The sequence below is a fragment of the Nannospalax galili genome, unplaced genomic scaffold (assembly GCF_000622305.1).
Source record: "Nannospalax galili isolate Female #2095 unplaced genomic scaffold, S.galili_v1.0 scaffold188, whole genome shotgun sequence".
Lineage (NCBI taxonomy): Eukaryota > Metazoa > Chordata > Mammalia > Rodentia > Spalacidae > Nannospalax > Nannospalax galili.
Genome location: NW_008360325.1, coordinates 7,658,463 through 7,679,488, shown reverse-complemented (window position 1 = coordinate 7,679,488; position 21,026 = coordinate 7,658,463). Strand labels below are relative to the sequence as shown.

Genomic DNA, 21,026 nt, shown 5'->3' with positions numbered 1-21,026 from the left:
AGGCCAGCCTGGGCTACATGAAACCCTGCCTTGAAAAATAAAAAAAGTAGTAAAAGTATTGAATGTAGACTTCATGTGTAGTTCAGGAACTGAACTTGTTCACTTTTCCTACAGGCTGTTGAAGAGGCATTTGTACCAGTTATCAAACTCTGTTTTGATGGGATAGAGGTAAGGTTTGTTCAGGTGGACAGTTTTCAGTATAGGGTAGCATTAATTTTGATTAGGTAATAAAAGTTTGGTGTGCAATAGTAATTAGTGAGTTAATGGATACCAAGAATTCTTTTAATGTGAGCAAGTGCCTGTTCATGATAGAATGTGTATATTAGGTCCTTTTTAAGCACTGGGTGCTGGTAAGGACTGGGTGCTCCCACAGACCAGTCTTGGTAGTTTTATCATGTGCAGATTTTATGTTCTAGTCTCAGGCCATGAGCAGTCTGCTTTTACAAGTAGTATTTCCCCATCAACCCATTATATGATATATTTAAAAGCTTGGGACCTTGCACTGGTAGTGTGTGTGTTGAAGCGTTTTGTGTGTGTGTGTGTGTGTGTGTATGTGTGTGTGTGTGTCTAAGTTTTTGTTACTTCTAAAGTTTAAAAAAATGGTGCTGGAAATTGGAAAGTCCCTGATGATAATGATGCGGTTTATAAAATTAGCGATTCTGCCAAGTATGGTGATGCATGCCCTTAATCCCAGCACTCAGGAGGTGGAGGCAGGCGGATATCTGTGAGATAAAGGCCAGCCTGATCTAATAGTGAGTTCCAGGCCAGCTGGGGCTACAGGGAGACCCTGTCTCAAAAAATAAACAAAAAAAATTGAGACACTGAAAAATAGATTATAAACTGTTTTGTTAAAAAAAAAAAAAGTTTCTAGAATTGCCATGTAAGATGTCTCTTTATGAGAAGTTGACCTGTTGGGACTGGAGAGATGGCTCAGTGGTTAAGAGCACTGGCTGTTCTTGCAGTGGACCTGGGTTTGAATCCCAGTAACCACATGGCAGCTAACAACTGTCTATAACTTCAGTTCCAGGGGATCCAATGCCCTATTCTGGCCTCTGTGCAAGCAATACACTCACATACATAAAATAAAAATAATAAAAAAAATTTTTAAACTGTTGGCCTTAATTATAGACTAAAATGGTAAATTTGATTAAAGATTAGAATTGCAAATGTTGATTTACAGTCACTTTTAAAATATAAAACAATCTAATTAATACATAAAATAATACCTCATTTTCCTACTGGTTTTAAGGTCCTGTGTTAAAAAAAGAAAACCTCTTTCTACAGAGCTGTGTTTTGAACTAAATGTGAATGTCTGCTTTGTATTTTGGCACCTTTTAATATGCATTTAATATGCATTCAGTTTACAATTCATAAAGATGAGCAACTAAAAATTAACTTCAATGAATTCAGTGTATGCATTTGTTAAAATCAGTAAATCAAACTCATTAAAATGCTATGTGGGTGTTTGTTGGAGCTCTATTTTATATTGCCATGCGTCACCATGTGGTTAAGACACAGTGATAGCAGTGAGTGAAGTGCGAGCTTCTCAAGAGCATCGCCAGGGCCAGAGTTTGTGAGAATGTGTTGCCTTTAGGTGGATGTTTTATTTTTGGTAGAAAGACTTTAAAATTAGTTTGGCAGATATGGAATGCTGTTTTGTTTTTATTTTAGATTGATATTTTATTTGCAAGATTAGCACTGCAGACTATTCCAGAAGATTTGGACCTACGAGATGACAGTCTGCTTAAAAACTTAGATATAAGATGCATAAGAAGTCTTAATGGTATGTCTGAAAGCCTGCGTCCTTTTCATAATCAGAGGGTTTTTCATGAAATATTAAATACTTATTTTAAAATTCATGTTGTGTAATGTTGTAGTCATTTTGTTAATGCATAATGATTATAATAAAATATTCATCACCTGGCAGACTACAGAGAAGTGTCTGGAAGTTTATTTTCCTCATTGGCACCTTAATCTTTTCTGTTAGTTGTGGTACACAGGATCCTTAAAAAAGACTATTGACATTTGTACTCTGTTGCTAGCGATTGAAGTTTTACTGTGTAGTTCTCATTAATTTTCCTCTTGATAGTTTTTTTCTTGATAATTCTTTTGTAATGTTATCAGACATATATAAAGGGGCTTTTTCTTTAAAAAAAAAAATAGGATAACTCATTACCAATTCTGTTGACAACTGTTAGAAGCAAGTGGATTGAATGCTCAGCATAGCCAGACAGGAAAACATTTCAGTTATGAGTTTATTTATTTATTAGTTATGAGATTAGGCAGATTACAGTGCATGTGTTTTGGTTTAGGTTAGTGCTTATGGTAAATTGCTTTAGATTTCATCTTAACTATTGAATCAGCATTAATCTCATTCTATCAGATAGTCTTTGTTTAATTTGGTGTCATTCTTAGAAAATGTAGTGTTCTCATCATGATAAGTTTTGATGGTTTAATGTTTTGTTTTTCTCACTCCTGTTAATCAGGTTGCAGGGTAACCGATGAAATTTTACATCTAGTACCAAACATTGACAACTTCAGGTTAACTCTGAGAGCTATCAAACTGTGGGCCAAACGTGAGTTCAGAATTTGTTGGCTAGCTTATTAAAAACATTAAAATTTTTTTTCAACACTAACTTATCTTTTTGCTTTTCCCTTATCAACAGGGCACAACATCTATTCCAATATATTAGGTTTCCTCGGTGGTGTTTCCTGGGCTATGCTAGTAGCAAGAACTTGCCAGCTTTATCCAAATGCAATAGCGTCAACTCTTGTACATAAATTTTTCTTGGTATTTTCTAAATGGTATGTTTTTAGATTATATTACAATAAAATTGATTGTAGACACTGAAGTTTAGTCTTATTTCTATGACATTTCTACAGCTGGTTTCAGATTCAAATTTTAGCGTGTGGGCTGAGAGTATAGAGTGCTCAGTTTTAGAGTGCTTGCCTGCCATGCCGAAGGCCTTGTACTCAGTCACCAGTACCACCCAAAATCTCCAGTCTATTTTAGTTCAAGAAACAGCCACTGTGTTGGGAAGTCACATTCTATATACAATGGCAAACCTAAATTCCATTTGTTTTCCCTATCTTTGCCAGGACCGTAAGACAGATTCAGGCATTTGTACCAAAACCCTGTTTTGATGGGATACAGATGGACATTTTATTTGCAAGATTAGCACTACAGACTATTCCAGAAGATTTGGGCCTACGAGATGACAGTCTGCTTAAAAACTTAGATATAAGATGCATAAGAAATCTTAATAGTTGCAGGGTAACCGATGAAATTTTACATCTAGTACCAAACATTGACAACTTCAGGTTAACTCTGAGAGCTATCAAACTGTGGGCCAAACGTGAGTTCAGAATTTGTTGGCTAGCTTATTAAAAACATTAAAATTTTTTTTCAACACTAACTTATCTTTTTGCTTTTCCCTTATCAACAGGGCACAACATCTATTCCAATATATTAGGTTTCCTCGGTGGTGTTTCCTGGGCTATGCTAGTAGCAAGAACTTGCCAGCTTTATCCAAATGCAATAGCGTCAACTCTTGTACATAAATTTTTCTTGGTATTTTCTAAATGGTATGTTTTTAGATTATATTACAATAAAATTGATTGTAGACACTGAAGTTTAGTCTTATTTCTATGACATTTCTACAGCTGGTTTCAGATTCAAATTTTAGCGTGTGGGCTGAGAGTATAGAGTGCTCAGTTTTAGAGTGCTTGCCTGCCATGCCGAAGGCCTTGTACTCAGTCACCAGTACCACCCAAAATCTCCAGTCTATTTTAGTTCAAGAAACAGCCACTGTGTTGGGAAGTCACATTCTATATACAATGGCAAACCTAAATTCCATTTGTTTTCCCTATCTTTGCCAGGACCGTAAGACAGATTCTGTTGTGCTTATGATGCCTACTCTTCAAATAAACTGAATTGTAACTAGTATAATGTTTTAGGGTATCAAGTACTTCGGGTGGGAGTTTACACACCACCGCTCTCACTCTGGGTGCATCTGAACTCGTAAACCACTGTGTCTGTCACTGTGTTTTGTTTTTTATTCTCAGCTGTCCACTTGCCATTGGCAAAGCATTAAATGTGTCGCTTTTATTAAGAAGCTTTTTAGAAACAAATTAAGTGGCAGAAAAACAAATGTAGTGGCTGGGCCCTTTGAGATTAGTCATTAATCCAGGAGAGATTTGTCAAAGCTTTCTCAAATCAAGATGTGCATATTTATCAACCTTGATTTTAGAAAAATTCAAGATACTGCCCTATCGTGGTGGTGACCTTGACTGCAAAAATTAGGGTTCCTGGTTTTTAATCACATTTATATATTTGTCTTTTCCTATTACCAACTCCTACTCTCTGTGTGAGAAAAAATTGTTCTAAGTTTTAAAATAATTTTATAAAAGAATTCTTTGATGTAATTTATAATCTATAGCTGTGACCCACTTTCCAGTGTATATTGTTTTGCACTTAATAGTACATTTTATTCATATATAATAATGTGTGATAAGAGTAAAGATCAGAATTTCTCCTGAGGCTACACGCATACAAAGTATTTTTAATAGGCTAGTTTGGTTGGTACTCAGCGTGGCACACACTATTCATCCATCTCCTCCATACCTGACTGAAGTAACGCTGATACACAAATAAGCCACAAAGAGAGAAATTGACCTAATTGATTTTTATAATTATTCCTAGAACTTTGTAATGAGAAGTAAGTTCTTATGTGTCTTTGGAGCTAGTGTGAAGCAGGTTTTTTCTTTAAAGGGGTTTTGTCTTGTTCATGGTTGAGGCCAACACATTAGATGTCCTAAGATGCTGCTGCTTTAAATAGTATTTTATCAGTTCTTTGATGGCAGAACAGGTATTTGACATCAGTTTGAGAAAGCTATCAAGTGGTTTAATTTCATACAGGAAAGATGTTTGGAGTAATCTTAGTCAACAGAAAGGAATGGAGGTTATGTGTACCAGAGTGAATGGAGGAGGGCCACGTTCACAAATGGTGTATGTTTGACAAAGTACGCTTAGATGATGATATCCAATAGTCTTATCAAGTGCTACAATCTTTTTGAACAGGGAATGGCCAAATCCAGTGCTATTGAAACAGCCTGAAGAATGCAATCTTAATTTGCCTGTATGGGACCCAAGGGTTAGTGTATTATTTTTTCCCCTACAAATTCACACTGTGTGATAACAAGAGTCATCTGCTAAACTCCAAGGAGACCGCCCAGTTTTTACAAACGAGTGGACATCCCCATATTACACTTTATTGTAGATCCTGATCTCTAATTGTCCTCTGCTGTGAGAAGCATAATGATGTATCCTGTAAACCACATTAATTGTACATAGTTAATGCAGATTTCACTAACAGTTTATTCTATATAGAACTACCTTGTAAGTCAAAGTTGTGTGGGTGTTTGTGCTTAAAAATGTAATAAAAGGATACTAAAAATCCCTGTATTTTTTATTTGATCTCAGTTGTTAAAATGGGGTTATTGTAGAAAGCTGTTGAACGCTTAGTGTTTATATTTGGCAGATAAACTTCTGAGCAGTTTTATTTTGATAACCATACAGTAGTTGTAAAGACTGATTTAGACACTCAGAGATGGCAGAAATGTGGTTAAGCTAAAGAAGAGCTTCCATTTTGCTTCTTGAAGTTCGGCATTTACTGCTTAGACTTCTTAGGTATTAGCAACAAGAAGTTTATTAATTGATTAAAAAGGTTTAAATTTGAATAAAACAGACTTTTGGAATTAAGTTTTTCTTAATTTATCTTTATTACAATATCAAAAACTTCTAAGTTCTGTTGAACTCTACATCAAACTTTGTTTTCAATTTTTCTGAGCCTCAAGGCATTTAATGGAAGATGAGAATTTACAATTTCTTTTGTGGAAATAAACCACTTTAGCATAGGGATTAGTAGCTCTTATTTCATCCCATTTATCTTATAGAATGAAGTTAACCTAGATGAGTTTTATCATATGCTAATAAGCTTGGGTTCCTTATAATTTAAAGGTTGGACGCTTAGTCCTATCTTGCTTAAAATGAGTTTTATAAGAACATTTTTTAAAGTCTCACTGTGCAGTCACCCTCATTTATGTTGCTGAGTAAAGAAAAACAAAAGGTTTGCAAGTAGAGCTTTCTGCTTTGCTTCGGTTTTGCCCAGCAGGTGCACATAGTACTGTGCCAAGGTGGTCATGTGCCACAATGGAGACAGACTCTTAGTTTAGACCAGATCTTTCATTCTGGAAGAAATTCCTATAAAATTTCCTTACATGGTTTTTCTTTCTCAACTCCAGCTGTGAATGAGATTTAAATTTAGTCATTGGTTCAGTTTAACAAGGGGTAGAAAGTCCAAGTGTCTGTTGCATGTATACTTGAAGAGACTGATTGGCTGTTGTTGTATGTAGGTAAACCCCAGTGATAGGTACCATCTTATGCCTATAATTACACCAGCATACCCACAACAGAACTCCACCTACAATGTGTCCGTTTCAACACGGATGGTCATGGTTGAGGAGTTTAAACAAGGTAAGTGTTTAAGCTTCTGCTCTGCTTTATACACAAAGGACTTGTCTGCCATTGTAGACCCACCAAGTAGTTACTATGTGATTTGATTGGTGAATCGCCAAACTGGATTCGGGCATTTATTTTTTATTGCAGTTTATATTGGAAGATGAACCAACATTTAAAAACTGGGTCATTATGGGCTATATTATTGCTTTGTAGGTAATTAGCATCGCCTGGTCTTCGTGGGGACATGAAGAGTGCTTAGCAGGCTTTGTACTCTTAGGAAGGCCTTAGAGAAGGGTTAGGACCAAAACTGCATATTTGAGAAGGTCCTTGACTTTTAACTCCCAAGTTTTTGGTAAATTTCTAGGTATTGCTACTGGCAGTTGGTATTTGAGGATAGTAGTTGGGATGGAGTTAGAATGGCTAAAGGCAGACAGTTGGAAAACGCTGTACTATTGTGACCTTTAAATTGGACGTCCTAGGCTTTCCTGAATGAAGCTTTTAATGGGGGTGCTTCTGTCCCTTTAGAAATAGCAGCTAAGTTGTTTTTAGAAAGGTAAGAAACAGCATGTGGGAGAACTTTCTTTCTTAGGTAATGACAATACTTCAATTTTGAGTAAGTTTTTCTGTGAGTATGACATTTTAAGAGTAATGACACTTTACCAGGAATATGGTTCTCAAAAAATTCCCCAGTGCTTTTGTAAGAATATGCTTTTAAGACCAGAAACTAAAACTTGGATTTGTTAAAAGTACTATTTAGAATTGTAGTGAATGCATGGTGGTATGTTTAAAATGATTACAATTCTAGATTGCCAGGCTGAAGCATACAAACATTCTAATATGTTTTTAATTTAGGTCTTGCTATCACAGATGAAATTTTGCTGAGTAAGGCAGAGTGGTCCAAACTTTTTGAAGCTCCAAACTTCTTTCAAAAGTACAAGTATGTATTTTAAGGCATGTCAGACATGTTCTTCTTAAGTAATGGTGTAACAGTAGCTTATGATACCTCTCCTTAGTGCAGCTTTGGATTTTACTTTCAGAGTCTAGAAATTTTCTTCCTCTCACAAGGAATGAACAACATAGTGTGTCACCCTGATAGTCTTGTTGATTGAGCTAACCGAATTCCCACTGTGTCTTAGTAGCATCTGGGTCTTTCAGTTACTACAAAAGCAGTAAATCTGTGCACCTTAGCGAATGGGTGATCTCTCAAAACCTATAGTTAGGGTGCTTTGTTAAGACACTAAGTTTTTACATTTAATCCTGAAAACTTAAGATACTTTAAAAATATACATAAACCTATCAGTATTTGGCTGATTAAATGTTTGGCCTACCGTTTCCACAGTGATAAGCCCTTTAAATATTTCTGCAAATAGTTTAGAATTTAAGTGGGGGTCATTTTTATTAATGATAATATAATGGCTTAATACCTTAGAGGTTAGAAGTCTCGTTAATTGTGCCGTGTTGAAAAATTAAATTACATTAAACTTTACTTAAAGAAAGAAAAAAAAAAATCAAAATATGGACTCAAACTTGTTTTTGCCCTGAGCTGAAAATTTACCGAAGTCCCACTTAAATTTTTTACTTTAATGTTTGAGACTTTTCCTGACCATTTGATCTTGTTTTGAATTGTGTTTTGTTAACAATTTAAGCAAGGTTACTTCATACTTTTCCCCAATTAAAAATAAGAATGATGACCTTCCTGATGTCTCTGTGTTTTGTTTCTGTATCTTGCATGAAAAAGCAACAGTGGAGCCAGTTTAATTGTTGTGTTCTGGGAGGACTGTGTTGTCAGTAAAAGTTTTAAGTCGCATAGCATTGGAATGCTTTTACTACTCATTCATAAATTTTGCTTTCCATTTGGCAATAATTGTTTTCATTTCATTGTTGAAGAAGTGACCTTTGAACATTTATAAACATACATGCCAACACTTTTAAAAACTTAACATATGTGAGCTGTAATTACGTATGAGGAGAGCAGAGGTCTTAAAGAATAGCATCACCTCTTAACTCCTAAGTGCAGTACAGTTCTTTCTCCTTTTCCTCTCACGTGGTAAACAGAGGAAGTGGAGAGGAAGGATGGAAGCACATGCTTAATTCTTTCTTTTCACTTTAGGAGGTTTTTTTTTAAGGCTTGTTCAGTGTTTTGTTTTTTTTTTAAACATTTTATTATTTTTTTTATGTGTATGCGTATTGCCTGCATGTAGGTAAGTGCACCCATGTCGTGCAATGCCCACCGAAGACAGAAGTGGAACTGGAGTTAACAGACAGTTGTTAGCTGCCATGTGGATGCTGGGATTCGAACCCAGGTCTTCTGCAAGAACAGCCAGTGTTTTTAACCGCTGAGCCATCTCTCCAGTCACCTAGTGTTTCTTTTAAAAAATGGATTTAACTAAACTTGGGTCCACTATATAGTATCTATAAGGTCTTGGGCTGACAGATTGTTAGTATTCTTTCTGGGTCTTGAGGCAGTCAAATATTTTTAGGTTACTAAAAACAACTAAGCAAGATATAGCAACACATTTATTTCATAAATATTTAATTTTTGCCTGAGTATCTTGGAAGATTTAAGTGTTCTGCACAAATGTCCTATAAGGTAAAGAGAACGTGTCATTCAGTTTATGGAAGCTAGTCATAGATTAGAGTGCTTTAAATATCTCCATGTGAAATATTCCAAGGACTAGTGGTACAACTGAATTGGAATTTGTAGTGTGCCTATAACTAAAAGTTGGTTAGATTTGCTTAAAGCATGCCCTGAAAATACACATTTTGCTGTACCTCGGATTTTAAATTGTGTGCAGTACACTGTTCTTCTGGAAGGAGAGATTCACAGGACATTTCATTTGTCCCAGATGTGAACTCAGTCTTCCAGAAAGAGTTGTCAGTTTGCCTTGGACAAGTGGTAGCATTGTTCTGTACACTTTTAAGATTTTTTTATTATTCTTATTTGATGTGTATGAATGTATTGCCTGCATGTATGTAAGTGCATCCATGTGCAGTGCCCATCGAGGTCTGAAGAGGGTGTCGGATCTCCTGGAGCTGGAGTTACAGACTGTTGTTAGCTACTATGTGGGTGCTGGGAATTGAACCCGGGTCTTCTATAAGAGCAGCCAGTGCTCTTAACCACTGAGCTATCATCTCTTCAGCCCCAATTTTAAAAGTTTTAAGACTTTTTGTCTTTTAAGATTCTAAATTTGGTAAGTGACAAGTAATAAGTCATGGGCATCAGGAAATGTGAATAATACTCATCTCAGGCAATATGCCTCACCAGGAAACGGGGAGAGATTCTAAGGAAATCAGCATATTCCCTGAAGTGAACCATCATTATTTTAATAATTATATATAAAATTTAACTTTAAAAATTTGTATAAAAAGCTGGGTGTGGTGGAGCACACCTGTAATCCCACCACTGGGTGGTGGTGGTGGGAGGACCAGGAAGGAATTCAAGGCCATCATGAGCTTTATAGTATGTTCAAATCCAGCCTGGAACACATGAGTCCTTTCTCCTCCACACCCCTAAACCCCAACCTTAAATAGTAAACTATAACCCTTGGTTATGAATTGCAGAAAGAATTGTAAGGATTTTTGACTAAGATTTTTCTTTCAGTGCTTGGTATCTGAGCTGTAATCTACCCAGGTAAAGTATTGAGATGAAATGGCCAGGAAGCTACTTCTAGAATGCTCTCCCCCCCGCCCCCTCCCCCCGTAAATACTATTTTGAAATAAAACAACTGAGTTAGTCTTAGAACTTTTTGCATAGAGAAACACTCTTAACAGCTGAGATATGTTCCCAACCCCACATTTTTTTTTTTTTAACATAGATTTTAGTTCATTTAGGGCATATGTTTTGGGAAACATAGTTTCAAGGAGAAGGTAATAACAGCTGTATACACTTCAGTGTTTCGTGGAGGCATTTGAACTAGTTGATATGGCAGCTGGGAGGGATATCAGTCACATCTCAGGCATCAGCAAAATAGTTTAGAAATACATTTGATTTTCTGTGTTCTGTCAGAGAGTGGCCATGGAAGTTGAATACCAGCTCTGGTAGATTTTTGGAGAATTAAGTTGAGATTTTTAATTTCTTAGAGTAGTCATTGTTTTTCTAATGACTCATGTAAAATTCTTTCAGCTTGAGACAGGGTCTCTAGCCTCAACAGGCTTGGAGTTTGCTATGTAGACTAGGCTGGCCTTGAACTCACAGTGATCTGCCTGCCTCTGCCTCCTGAGTGCTGGAATTAAAGGCCTATTTACTGCATTTTAAAATCAGATTTGTTTAAATGTGGTTGCCTAATGTTTATCCTCAATATAAATCCATATTGCATTTAACCTATATATGTATGTACGTGCATTTGTGCATAAATGTTACACAAAGGAGAAACTTTTCCTCCCTTGGATTTTCCAAAGAATCAAATTGAACTGTAGGCTTCAGAATTGAAATCTGAATGGCTAGTAAAGTTAGGCGCAAATGGATTATTTATCTGTATAAATTGAAAGTATTGTGCTGCATCATTTAATGTTTTGTTGATGACACAGGGTATCAGAATATTATTTTTCAGGAGTATAAGGGGAAAAGTATCGTAGCTGGGCATAGTGACTCATGCTTTGACTTGGCACCTGGGAGGTGGAGGAAGGAGAGTCCTATCTTGAAACGACAGCAACAGTAAATCGTCCATCCTGACAGTACAGTGAAGATGAGTTAGAAGCCCTATGCTGTGTAAAAGTTAGCTTGGCATTTTTGAGGTTTCCTGTGCATGCCTGATTTTTATATTGGCTATCGGCTGTTAATGTTATTACACTTTGTGAGAGCGCTGTTCTTCTTTTGGTCTTTCTGAGACAGGGTCTCCCTGTAGCTCCAGCTGTTCTGGCACTGGCTATGGGAGACCAGGCTGACCTCAAACTCGCGGAGAATCATCTGCCTCTGCCTCCCTAATGCTGGGATCAAAAGCGTGTGCCACCACGCCTAGCTGAGCACTTTTTTTTTAAATCTTTTTTTCCATAATGAGTTCATTCATTTTAATGGTTCACAAACCCAGAAATCAGATTGCTGAGTGTGTTAGGAGTTTGTTTCATTTAATTTAGGGCATTTAGTATGAGTCATTTTGTACACAAAATACATGAACTTTTAGTGCTTTTATGTGACTATTTACTACTCAGTCTGTATTTGGTTTGGTTTGTCTAATGCTGACCAAATAGTAAAGGAAACACTTTTTCTGTGGAATTGGAGTACATGACAACACAGCTATCCATGACACATAACCTCATTTAGATGTACATCCTGGGTTTTGTGTATTTTCTTCTACCTAGTTTATAAACATTTGAAGATAATTTAGTTGAATTTCATGATACTTTTTCCAGTAAGAAAAGTACTGTTCCATTTTACAGGTGATATATAAGTCTTAGAACTGTCTTGGGTTGCAAACCTGTAAAGAATTAAATTTTATCTTTTAAATGAAATAGATGGACTATTTGGAAGGAGTGTGGTTTAAAAATTGCTGAAATCCATCAGAGTCTTTTGAAAATGTCCTGAAATTATCCTTTAAAACAAAAATCTTTGGAACTGTTTGGTAGTTTTGTTTGGGTCTCAGGCTCTTTTGCTTTTGAACAGAAACATCTTTTGCAAAATATTGGAAAACGTGAGAAAGTTTTCAGGTTAGAAAACAAGACCATATAGGTACTTTCCCGTCTAGTGTCTATACTAAGTAATGATGTCAGTGTGCTTTTTGAGGTAAAATTTTTATGTGAAACTTTGCTTATAGCACTTATAAAATGAATATTGCTGATTGGTTTATTAAAGTGAACTTCATTAGTGTAAGGACAATGAATCATGTAGTAATTTAGTTGTAATAGCTTTTAAAGTCATAAAAGGTAGATACTTGGTCATAATGACTTTTTAAAAAAAATTTTTAGCTTTTCTGTATTCTGTATTTAAAATGAATTGAATTCTGAACAGAAATCAGAAATTTTATTCTCAGTAATAGTTGTGTTTCTGTTACAGAATTTATACTGTTAATTTGGGTGAGGTGTGGGGCCCAACTCCAGTATTCAATTCAATTTTCAGTACCATAGTGTTCTTTTTTTTTTTTTTTTGGTCTTTTTGAAACAGGGTCTCCCTGTAGCCCCAGCTGTCCTGGAACTCACTATATAGACCAGGCTGGCCTTGAACTCAAAGAGATCCACCCAGCAGTACCATATAGTATTAATTAGAAAACTTGATGTGTCTGATGTTGTTTTTGATGTTTTTGAAGTTAACTGTTATGTGGCTTAGTGATTGTTTTTTGTTTTAATTCTTCTAAAATTTTATTTTCTGTGGATAATGTTTTGCTTGCATGTATGTAAGTGTTGTACAATGCCCACACCAGAAGAGGGCATGGGATCCCCGAAACTGGAGTTACAGTTGTTAGCTGCCATGTGGGTGCTGGGAACCGAACCTAGGTCCTCTCTGCAAGCCCAGGCCAAGTGATTTTATTTTTGTGCTTAGAACTCTTTTGGTGGTTTCTGTTAAAACATTTTTCTTTTGATAGGTTGTATTTCTGTGATAATCTCTTTAATTTTATAGGTAGAACACTTCTGGAGTATTGAACAAAATTATCAGTTAATGTTTGCTTAGCCTTGAAAATTCAGCTGCTTATTGGTAATTATTCATAGCTTTTATTTCCCCAGAAAGATTAAACTTGGCAGTAGTTAAAAGATAAGAAATTTACCTTGTATGATTTCATGTACATACTGAGTTGCAAACCCCTCCTTGCTAAACTGATGCTGATCTGTAAATGTAATGAAGCTTATTACATTATGGTTTTAATATCCAGCACAGTTCAAGTAAATAAAATAAATAGCATGTTGTCTTTATCTTCAAAGGCATTATATTGTACTTCTAGCAAGTGCATCAACAGAAAAACAGCACCTAGAATGGTGAGTAAAATATCAGACTTTACCAACAAAATTAGGTCTGAGGTGAACCAGGAGCACAGAACCCAGGAGAGGGGAGGAGGCTGTAGAATTCTGCTGTGGTTTGTTTGCAGTGGAGCCTGACAACTCTGGTGGTGGCCTAGACTCGGGGGCATCCATCTCTATGCAGCTTTTTTCTGTTTGCTTCCTAAAGACTCACCGATCTTACTTGGCTATGTATTTAAAGCCGTTTGGTTTTAGCTTGCTGGTTTTTCTTTATGTCTGGGGATCTTTCATAACCTTGTTTTGATGAAGTATGCCCTAGTTCTCTCTTTTCCTTAAACCAAGTTTGGCATTTTTAGGTCAATCATAAATTTTCTGATTTTATTTGGGGGGATTAGTTCAGTCAGTTGAACTGCCTTGGTATGTTTAAGTTACATATGATATTTATATTACCTTTGTATATGAAAACTTGATTTATTTGAATTTTCTTTAGTAGAGTCTACCATTAATATTCAGTGACATTTGTTCAGGGTAGGTTTGGTGGAATCAAAAATCCGTATCCTGGTTGGAAGCCTGGAGAAGAATGAATTTATCACACTGGCTCACGTGAATCCCCAGTCATTTCCAGCCCCCAAAGAAAATCCTGACAAGTAAGCACTTTGCTAATTAACCTTTCTCTATCCCTTTCAACTTTTCTCATGGATGCTTTCATAGGCAGTTAGTTTTTGTGTTGCAGCAAGGTCTGTAGCTCTGGCTGGCATGGAACTTGTGATCCTTCAGCCTTGGCCTGAGGAGTCTTGGGAATGCAGGTGTGTACCACTGAGCCTTCCTATACGTAGATTGTCTAACTGGCATTGCTATTTTGCCTGTTATATGTCTGCAGCTTACCTTTTTCTGATCCTCAGATCATTTTTGACGTATATTTGAAGGTGTTTGGTTTTCACTTGCTGATTCCCTTTTATTCCTGGGGATATCTTTTGTTACCTTGTTTGAATGAAGTGTGCCTTAGTTGTCAATTCCCGCTGTATGTAGTTCAGCATTTGGGGGTAGATTATATGTCTTTTGCCAAATACTGATTTAGAATTTATAACTTAGTATTTCTTGATCAAAAACATTGAAGACTTTCTTGAGACACATTAGCATTGAAATAAATTATGTTCGCTAGTGATAGTTTCTAAGGATTGTCTGTCAGAAGCTACAGTTTGTAGTTCTGTTTTAATATTGTTTTGAGGGTTTTTTTTTTTTTTTGAGGCAGGGTCTCCCTGTAGCTCCAGCTGGCCTGGACTCACTCACAGAGATCCCCCTGCTTCTGCCTTCAGTTTGCTGGGATCAAAGGTGCACCACCAAGCCTGACCCCTTGAGTATTTAACATTCCTTCAGTTTTATACAGTAGCTGTAAGCATAGCTGCTATATCAAACATCAGTCTTTACTCTTTATTTTAAGGGACTGCTTGTTTTGTTTTTTGGTCTTTTTGAAGCAGGGTCTAACTGCCTCAGCTCACGGTGTAGACCAGGCTGGTTTCTATCTTGCAGAGATTTCGAGTGCTGGGATCAAAGGCGTGAGCCACCAGGAAGGAAATGTATTTAATTTGACCTGACAAATACCTGATTTATGGTGGGTCCTGACGATCGTACAGATTGGCAAATGAAAGCAGATTCCCTTTTCTTTTAGGGTCTTACATAGCAATTGATGATTTTGTTGTTCTAGTATTGTTTGGTACTAGACTATAATTTCTTGGCATTTGGAGGATTAGGATAGTATAACTTAGAAAGATTGGAAAGATCTGAAGGATTACTCACCTTTGGCAATATTTTAAAATATTCTGATTAAGCTGGACGTGGTGGCTCGCACCTTTAATCCCAGCGCTCCGGAGGCAGAGGCAGGCGGATCTCTGAGTTCAAGGCCAGCCTGGTCTACATAGTGAACTCCAGGCCATCTGAGGCTACAGGGAGACCCTGCCTCAAAAAGACATATATATTCTGATTAAATGATTATATTTTGGAATCATGTAAAGGAATTATTTGAATTTTGTTTTTGAAATAAGGTCCTGCTGTATAGCCCACTCTTGGCCTTGAACTGGCGATCCTCCTGCCTCAGCCTCCTGAGTGCTGGAATTACAGGCATGTATTACCACACAAGGCTTATCCTTAGATTTTTGTATTTAGAAAACCCAGATTTTCATATTTAGACAATCTTTTTTTTTTCTTCCAGGTTTTTCTAAAAAGAATTATTCTTTTCCTCTTTATTACTTTGAACACGTAGACAAACGTAGAAAGCAGAGTGTGTGTCTGGAAGTCTCTGCTTATAGGTAGCAGCTCCATGGCAGGTATGAGGAAGGATAGAAGTTGTGATAGGGTTTGCACTTAGGACTTGGTCTGTTCCCACGTGTGCACTGTTCAGGTTATCAACAGCTTTGACAGCTATGATTTTCTGTTTCCTGATTAGCTGTGATAATGTTTTTCTTTGCAGGGAAGAATTTCGCACAATGTGGGTGATTGGGTTAGTGTTTAAAAAAACAGAAAACTCTGAAAATCTCAGTGTTGATCTCACTTATGACATTCAGTCTTTCACAGATACAGGTATGTATTCACTTGAATCATGACATTTGCCATTTTCTTGATGTGCATAGTAACTAGTGATATTTACAGTAATTGAGTATTGAACAGTGATCATTAAAATAATCTTGATGATTTCAGTAGTATTTAATTTATAAATGCTTTTATCCATTGGGCTAGGCCTTAAAGTTAGATGGAGCCATTTTAAATAGGATTTGACAATTCTTTTTGAAATTAGACATACCTGTTAGACTGTCTTGTATATAACTCTCTATGTCTGACTACTGTAATCGTAAACCTTAGAAATTAATGTAGCAGACATTTTGGCAACTTGAAGACATTTAACATGGGTTAAATATATATCAAGTAAGACTTAAGTTATGAATTCACAGACAGGAAACAGGATGGTTATGTCTACACATTAGGTGACCTTGGATCCTTAGATAGCAGATGATTTGTTTTAATTAAAGCCTTAAAGTGGTGGATATAGTTGTCTCTTTTGTGACCACTGTGTAGATGTTTAACATTCAAGGAAATGGTGAATGCTTATGGGGACATCTGTGCATCTTTCTGGGAACTAAGTCTGTTCTCTCGCCAACATGCCTAGCACCCACTTTAGAAAAAGTCAGTAAGAAGCATTTTTGCTTGTCCACTGAGTTTTCCTTTATGAAAACTGATTTAATATTTTAATAAATTTAACCTACCTACTAAAAAGAGAGGAAAAAATTAGGGACAGTTTGTTAAAAAGCTAATTTCATATACTAATTGTAATATAGAAGAGAAACAGGAAAAGAATATGGTAATCTTTGGTTTCTGCTGTTCACTTTCCAAAGTTTGGTCACTCAGTGTCAGCCATAAACTATAAATATCAAATGCAAAATTCTAGAGTTAAGAATTTCACAGGTTTTAAATCCTGTGTCCTGTGAGTAGCATGATGTAGTCCAGTACTCTTCTGCTCTGCTCTACCTGGTGGAATCTTTCCCTCTGTGCAGTAGAGTGACATTCTATATAGGCCGCCAGCTGTTCACTCCTTAGTAGTCTGTCACTTAAGAGCAGTCTGTGCTTTGTGAAACAGTGTATGGAGGGCCAGTAGCAGGAACCATGGAAAGTTACCAAAGACATAGACAGAACACATTGAAATGCATGACAAGAATGCAGCAGCGTGTTCCCACCGAGGGGACTGTGTTGCTTCCTGCCAGAATAGTTGCCACGGGAGTTAACTTGGGTCATCATAGGCTCCTGTGATGGCCCATGTCTTGAGTAGTAAAATTTATGGGTTTTTTGGTTGCTGTTGTTTTTAAATAGTTGTTTTCCTTGAGGCAAGCCATTTGTCTGAGGTACCAAATGTCTCTAAGACATGGGAGCTGGGTGTGGTGGTGCACTTCTTTACTCATAGCACTTGGGAGGCAGAGGCAGGCAGATGGATCTCTGAGGACAAGACCAGCCAGGTCAACATAGTGGGTTCCAGGGTAGTTGGAGTTACAGGGAGACCCTGTCTCCAAAAAAAAAGTCATGGGTTAGGCTCCCAGTGATCTTATTAATGGTCTCCTAGTTCACTCAGAAGGAATGCCAAGTTGCACTTGTGATTTGTGGGCCTCTATGCGGCCTAGCTACCTCATTCTGGCCTTCTAGCCTCACCTCCTGTTAAAAGGTCATAATCCAGGGCCTGGAGGGATAGTACAGTGGTTAAGAACACTGCCAGGTTCGAATCCCAGCACCCACATGGCAGCTAACTGTCCATAACTCCAGTTCTAGGGGATCTGAAAGTCTCTTCAGTCCTCTGCAGGCATTGCATGACACAGGTGCACTTACTTACATGCAGATAATACATGCATACACATAAAATAAAAAAATAAATAAAATATATTTTTTTAAAAAGGTCATAATCCATTGTCTGATTTCCATTGCCATTTTGGGGCCAGAAAGGGACTGAAGTTGGGAAATATTCTCAGCAGGGCGTGAAACCTCATTTGATAATCACATAACAGTCTGCAGGGCACTATTGATGCTAGGATAACAGTGTAGTAAGGGCCAGAGTGTTGCTGTTCAGATTAGGACTTGGTTTGCTGGGTGAGTTCTGATGGTATTCTTTGAGAACGTCTCTGTGGGAATTCAGGGCTTTGGAGTTGTGGGTGAGGAAGTGTGGATTTTCCTCTTTTTTTTTTTTTTTTTCCTCTAAAGTTCAGGTAGGCTTTTCTACTCAGCATGTGGTTCCTGGAGTTTGCTCTCCCTGTAACGCTATCAGACTAAGCACTCTCATCTTGCTTCCTCACACTCATATAGAAGATCTATTAAAATATTCAGTTGTTTTTAGTTTTTGAGATAGCCTTTTGTTTTGTAACTCAGTCGTTCTGGCATTGGCTCTGTAGCCTAGGTTCAGTCAGATGTTAGCTCAGGTCCAACCTCCTGTCCAGCAGCTGAACCACCATCTGACAGCATATTCTATGTTCTGTTGGTTCCGTTTTCTTGGCTACGCACTCCAGCTCTTGTGCTTCTGTCCCAGCTATATCTCTAGCTACTGCGATACAGTCTCAGTAGAGCTGTTCAGCCAGTATTTGTTGTATGAATTGACTGAATTTCCCCCCCCTTTTTTTTCTTATGTTGCAAAGGCTAGCCTCAAACTCACTATGTAGCTAAGGGTCACCTTCAACTCCTGCTCCACCTGCCTTCTGACTGAAGTGTTTGGATTATAGGTGTTGCATCAATGACCCCAGCTTGAATTTTCTTATTTTGAGCTTCTGTGTTCTAAATAATTAGTACTTATTTATAGCATCTTCTTTTTGTACCTATGATCCTTGATGTTTGAGTTATTCTTCATGACAGAACATGTATCATCATGTTTTACCTTACATAGTCTTCTTTCAAAGATTATATATTTTAATTATATGTGTCTCTGTGGGTGGGGATATTCCACATGAGTGCAGGTGCCCATGGAGGCCAGAAGCGGGCATTAGATCCCCTGGAATTGGAGTTATAGATTGACATGGGTGCTAGGAACTGAACTCTGGTCTTCTGCAAATGTGTTCTTAATTACTTAGCCATCTCACCAGCCACCTTGCATATTCTTGTAAAGGTATCTTTAGGTATAGTTTAAGTAATTTGACTTTTACTTTGCATGTGTTGTAAATATACGGGGATTAAAATTTCAAATTATGCTGCTAGTGCAAATAGGCATCAGTTTACAGAATCCTTCCAATTCTGGTGTTTCTTACAGTTATTCTTTACATACAGTACTTTGAGCACTACCTAAAAAAGTTGCTGCGCTCAAATATTTGGTATAGTTTTTCTTTTACTCATTATATGCATTTTTTGTCTGGGCATTGGATTATACCCCATTAGGGCTAGGTGATGGGAAAAGAATCCCTACTTAGAATACTTTTTCCTCAGTGAATGCAAACCTGCCATTATGAAAATGTTTCTATTTTGTCTAACAATTTCTGGTTGTATAGTTTATAGGCAAGCAATAAACAGCAAGATGTTTGAGGTGGATATGAAAATTGCAGCAATGCATGTAAAAAGAAAGCAGCTTCATCAACTCCTACCTAGCCATGTGCTTCAGAAAAAGAAAAAGGTAAATGTGGGAAGTACTTCAACAGTTTCACTAGCATGTAATGAGTGGTTACAAATTACAGTTGGAAATTTTTGTTTGTCTTGTTTAGAGGGTGGTCTCTGTGTTCTGAGATGGCCTAGAAGTCAATATGTAGCCCTGGCTTGCCTGAAACTCAGAATCCTCCTGTTTCAGTCTACTGAATGTTGGGATTGCAGGTGGGTGGCACCATGTGTGGTGGTAATTACATCATTTTTATATTCACTGCGAGATAACTAGAAATCTATACATTGTGCTTGGTATGGTATGCGCCTCTAATTTCACCTCCTTTGGGTGAATCTGGGGGCTTTAGGCAGAAGAATGCCACAACCCAAGAGTTTGAGGCCAGCCTCAGCAACAGGGTCTCCCTGTAGCCCCAGCTGGCCTGGAACTCACTATGTAGACCAGGCTGGCCTGGAACTCACAGAGATCCGCCTGCCTCTGCCTCCCAAGTGTTGGGATCAAAGGTGTGTGCCACCACACCCAGACTGTGATAAGACCTTTTTAATAAAAATAATGTGTTGTTTTGTTTCTTGCGGACAGGGTCTCATGATTTAGCCTTGACTGGCCTGAAACTTGCTATGTAGATCAGGCTGGACTTAAACTCCAAGAGATCTACCTGCTTTTTCTTCCCAGGTGCTGGGATTAAAGAGTTTTGCCAACCACACCTGGCAAAATTTAAGATCCTGCTGGCCAGGGATAGTTGTTGTTAGTGTCCTGTTTATTGAGACTTCTCTCGTGTGTGTGTGTGTGTGTGTGTGTGTGTGTGTGTGTGTGTGTGTGTGTAGTCCTCTGAGTCAAGATTATAATGGCATTGAGTTTCTGTTGTGTTTATGCTTAATAAAGCATTCATTTATTTCTCTCTCTCTCTTGCATAGCATGTCTCTCGTTTAAAGAAGTCCATGACTCCTCAATCTTTGCTTTTTGGCACTGAGTTTTGTAAATCTACTGACCAATGCTGCTTTTCTTTTTTTTTCTTTTTCTTTTTCTTTTTAACTTTTACAAAAACTTAATTGAGAATTTCATACATGCATATAAGGTGTTTTGATCAAATCCATGCCCACTCCCTCCCTTCCAACATCTTCCATATCTCCCCATTACTTTTTTCTTTTTCTTTTTTTTTTCTTCTTTCATTTATTTATTTTTATGGGGCTTTTGGGTACTCTAACATTCCCCTCCTCTGAAGAAGTAACCCTAAAATCTTTTAAGGATTAGATTCAAGCTCCCAAATACTTTTGACATTTTTGGCCTTTGGAACAGAGTATGTTGCTAACAGACTCAAGGACATTTTGACTTTTAACCAAGAAACTGGCTATATTTCTTTGGGGTCTTTTTACACTAACTACCTAGCCAATTCCTACCTCCTATTCTTATCACACCATCCTCTGAAGAGGTTACCCAACTTACCGATAGGGAATTGGGACACAGACTGCTCTGGCTTCTTCCATGCTGAACGCAGGGTGAGGCAATTGGAGTACCCAT

At 37.3% G+C, this 21,026-nt stretch overlaps 1 protein-coding gene across 3 annotated transcripts in view; it reads left to right on the top strand.

Annotated features, from left to right (window-relative positions):
- The window catches only part of Papola (poly(A) polymerase alpha), a 61,550-nt gene that overhangs the window by 26,898 nt on the left and 13,626 nt on the right, over positions 1 to 21,026 (top strand). For 2 of the 3 annotated variants that reach the window (XM_029559954.1, XM_008825651.3), the window contains exons 6-16: positions 115 to 168; positions 1,672 to 1,783; positions 2,487 to 2,576; positions 2,667 to 2,805; positions 5,081 to 5,153; positions 6,415 to 6,535; positions 7,373 to 7,457; positions 13,370 to 13,423; positions 13,933 to 14,052; positions 15,873 to 15,982; positions 19,408 to 19,529. In XM_029559954.1, coding sequence (XP_029415814.1) covers positions 115 to 168; positions 1,672 to 1,783; positions 2,487 to 2,576; positions 2,667 to 2,805; positions 5,081 to 5,153; positions 6,415 to 6,535; positions 7,373 to 7,457; positions 13,370 to 13,423; positions 13,933 to 14,052; positions 15,873 to 15,982; positions 19,408 to 19,529 — 1,080 coding nt within the window. Of the gene's footprint in view, positions 1 to 114; positions 169 to 1,671; positions 1,784 to 2,486; positions 2,577 to 2,666; positions 2,806 to 3,225; positions 3,357 to 3,446; positions 3,586 to 5,080; positions 5,154 to 6,414; positions 6,536 to 7,372; positions 7,458 to 13,369; positions 13,424 to 13,932; positions 14,053 to 15,872; positions 15,983 to 19,407; positions 19,530 to 21,026 lie in introns of those variants that run through there. The other variant, XM_008825653.3, reaches the window with a different exon arrangement.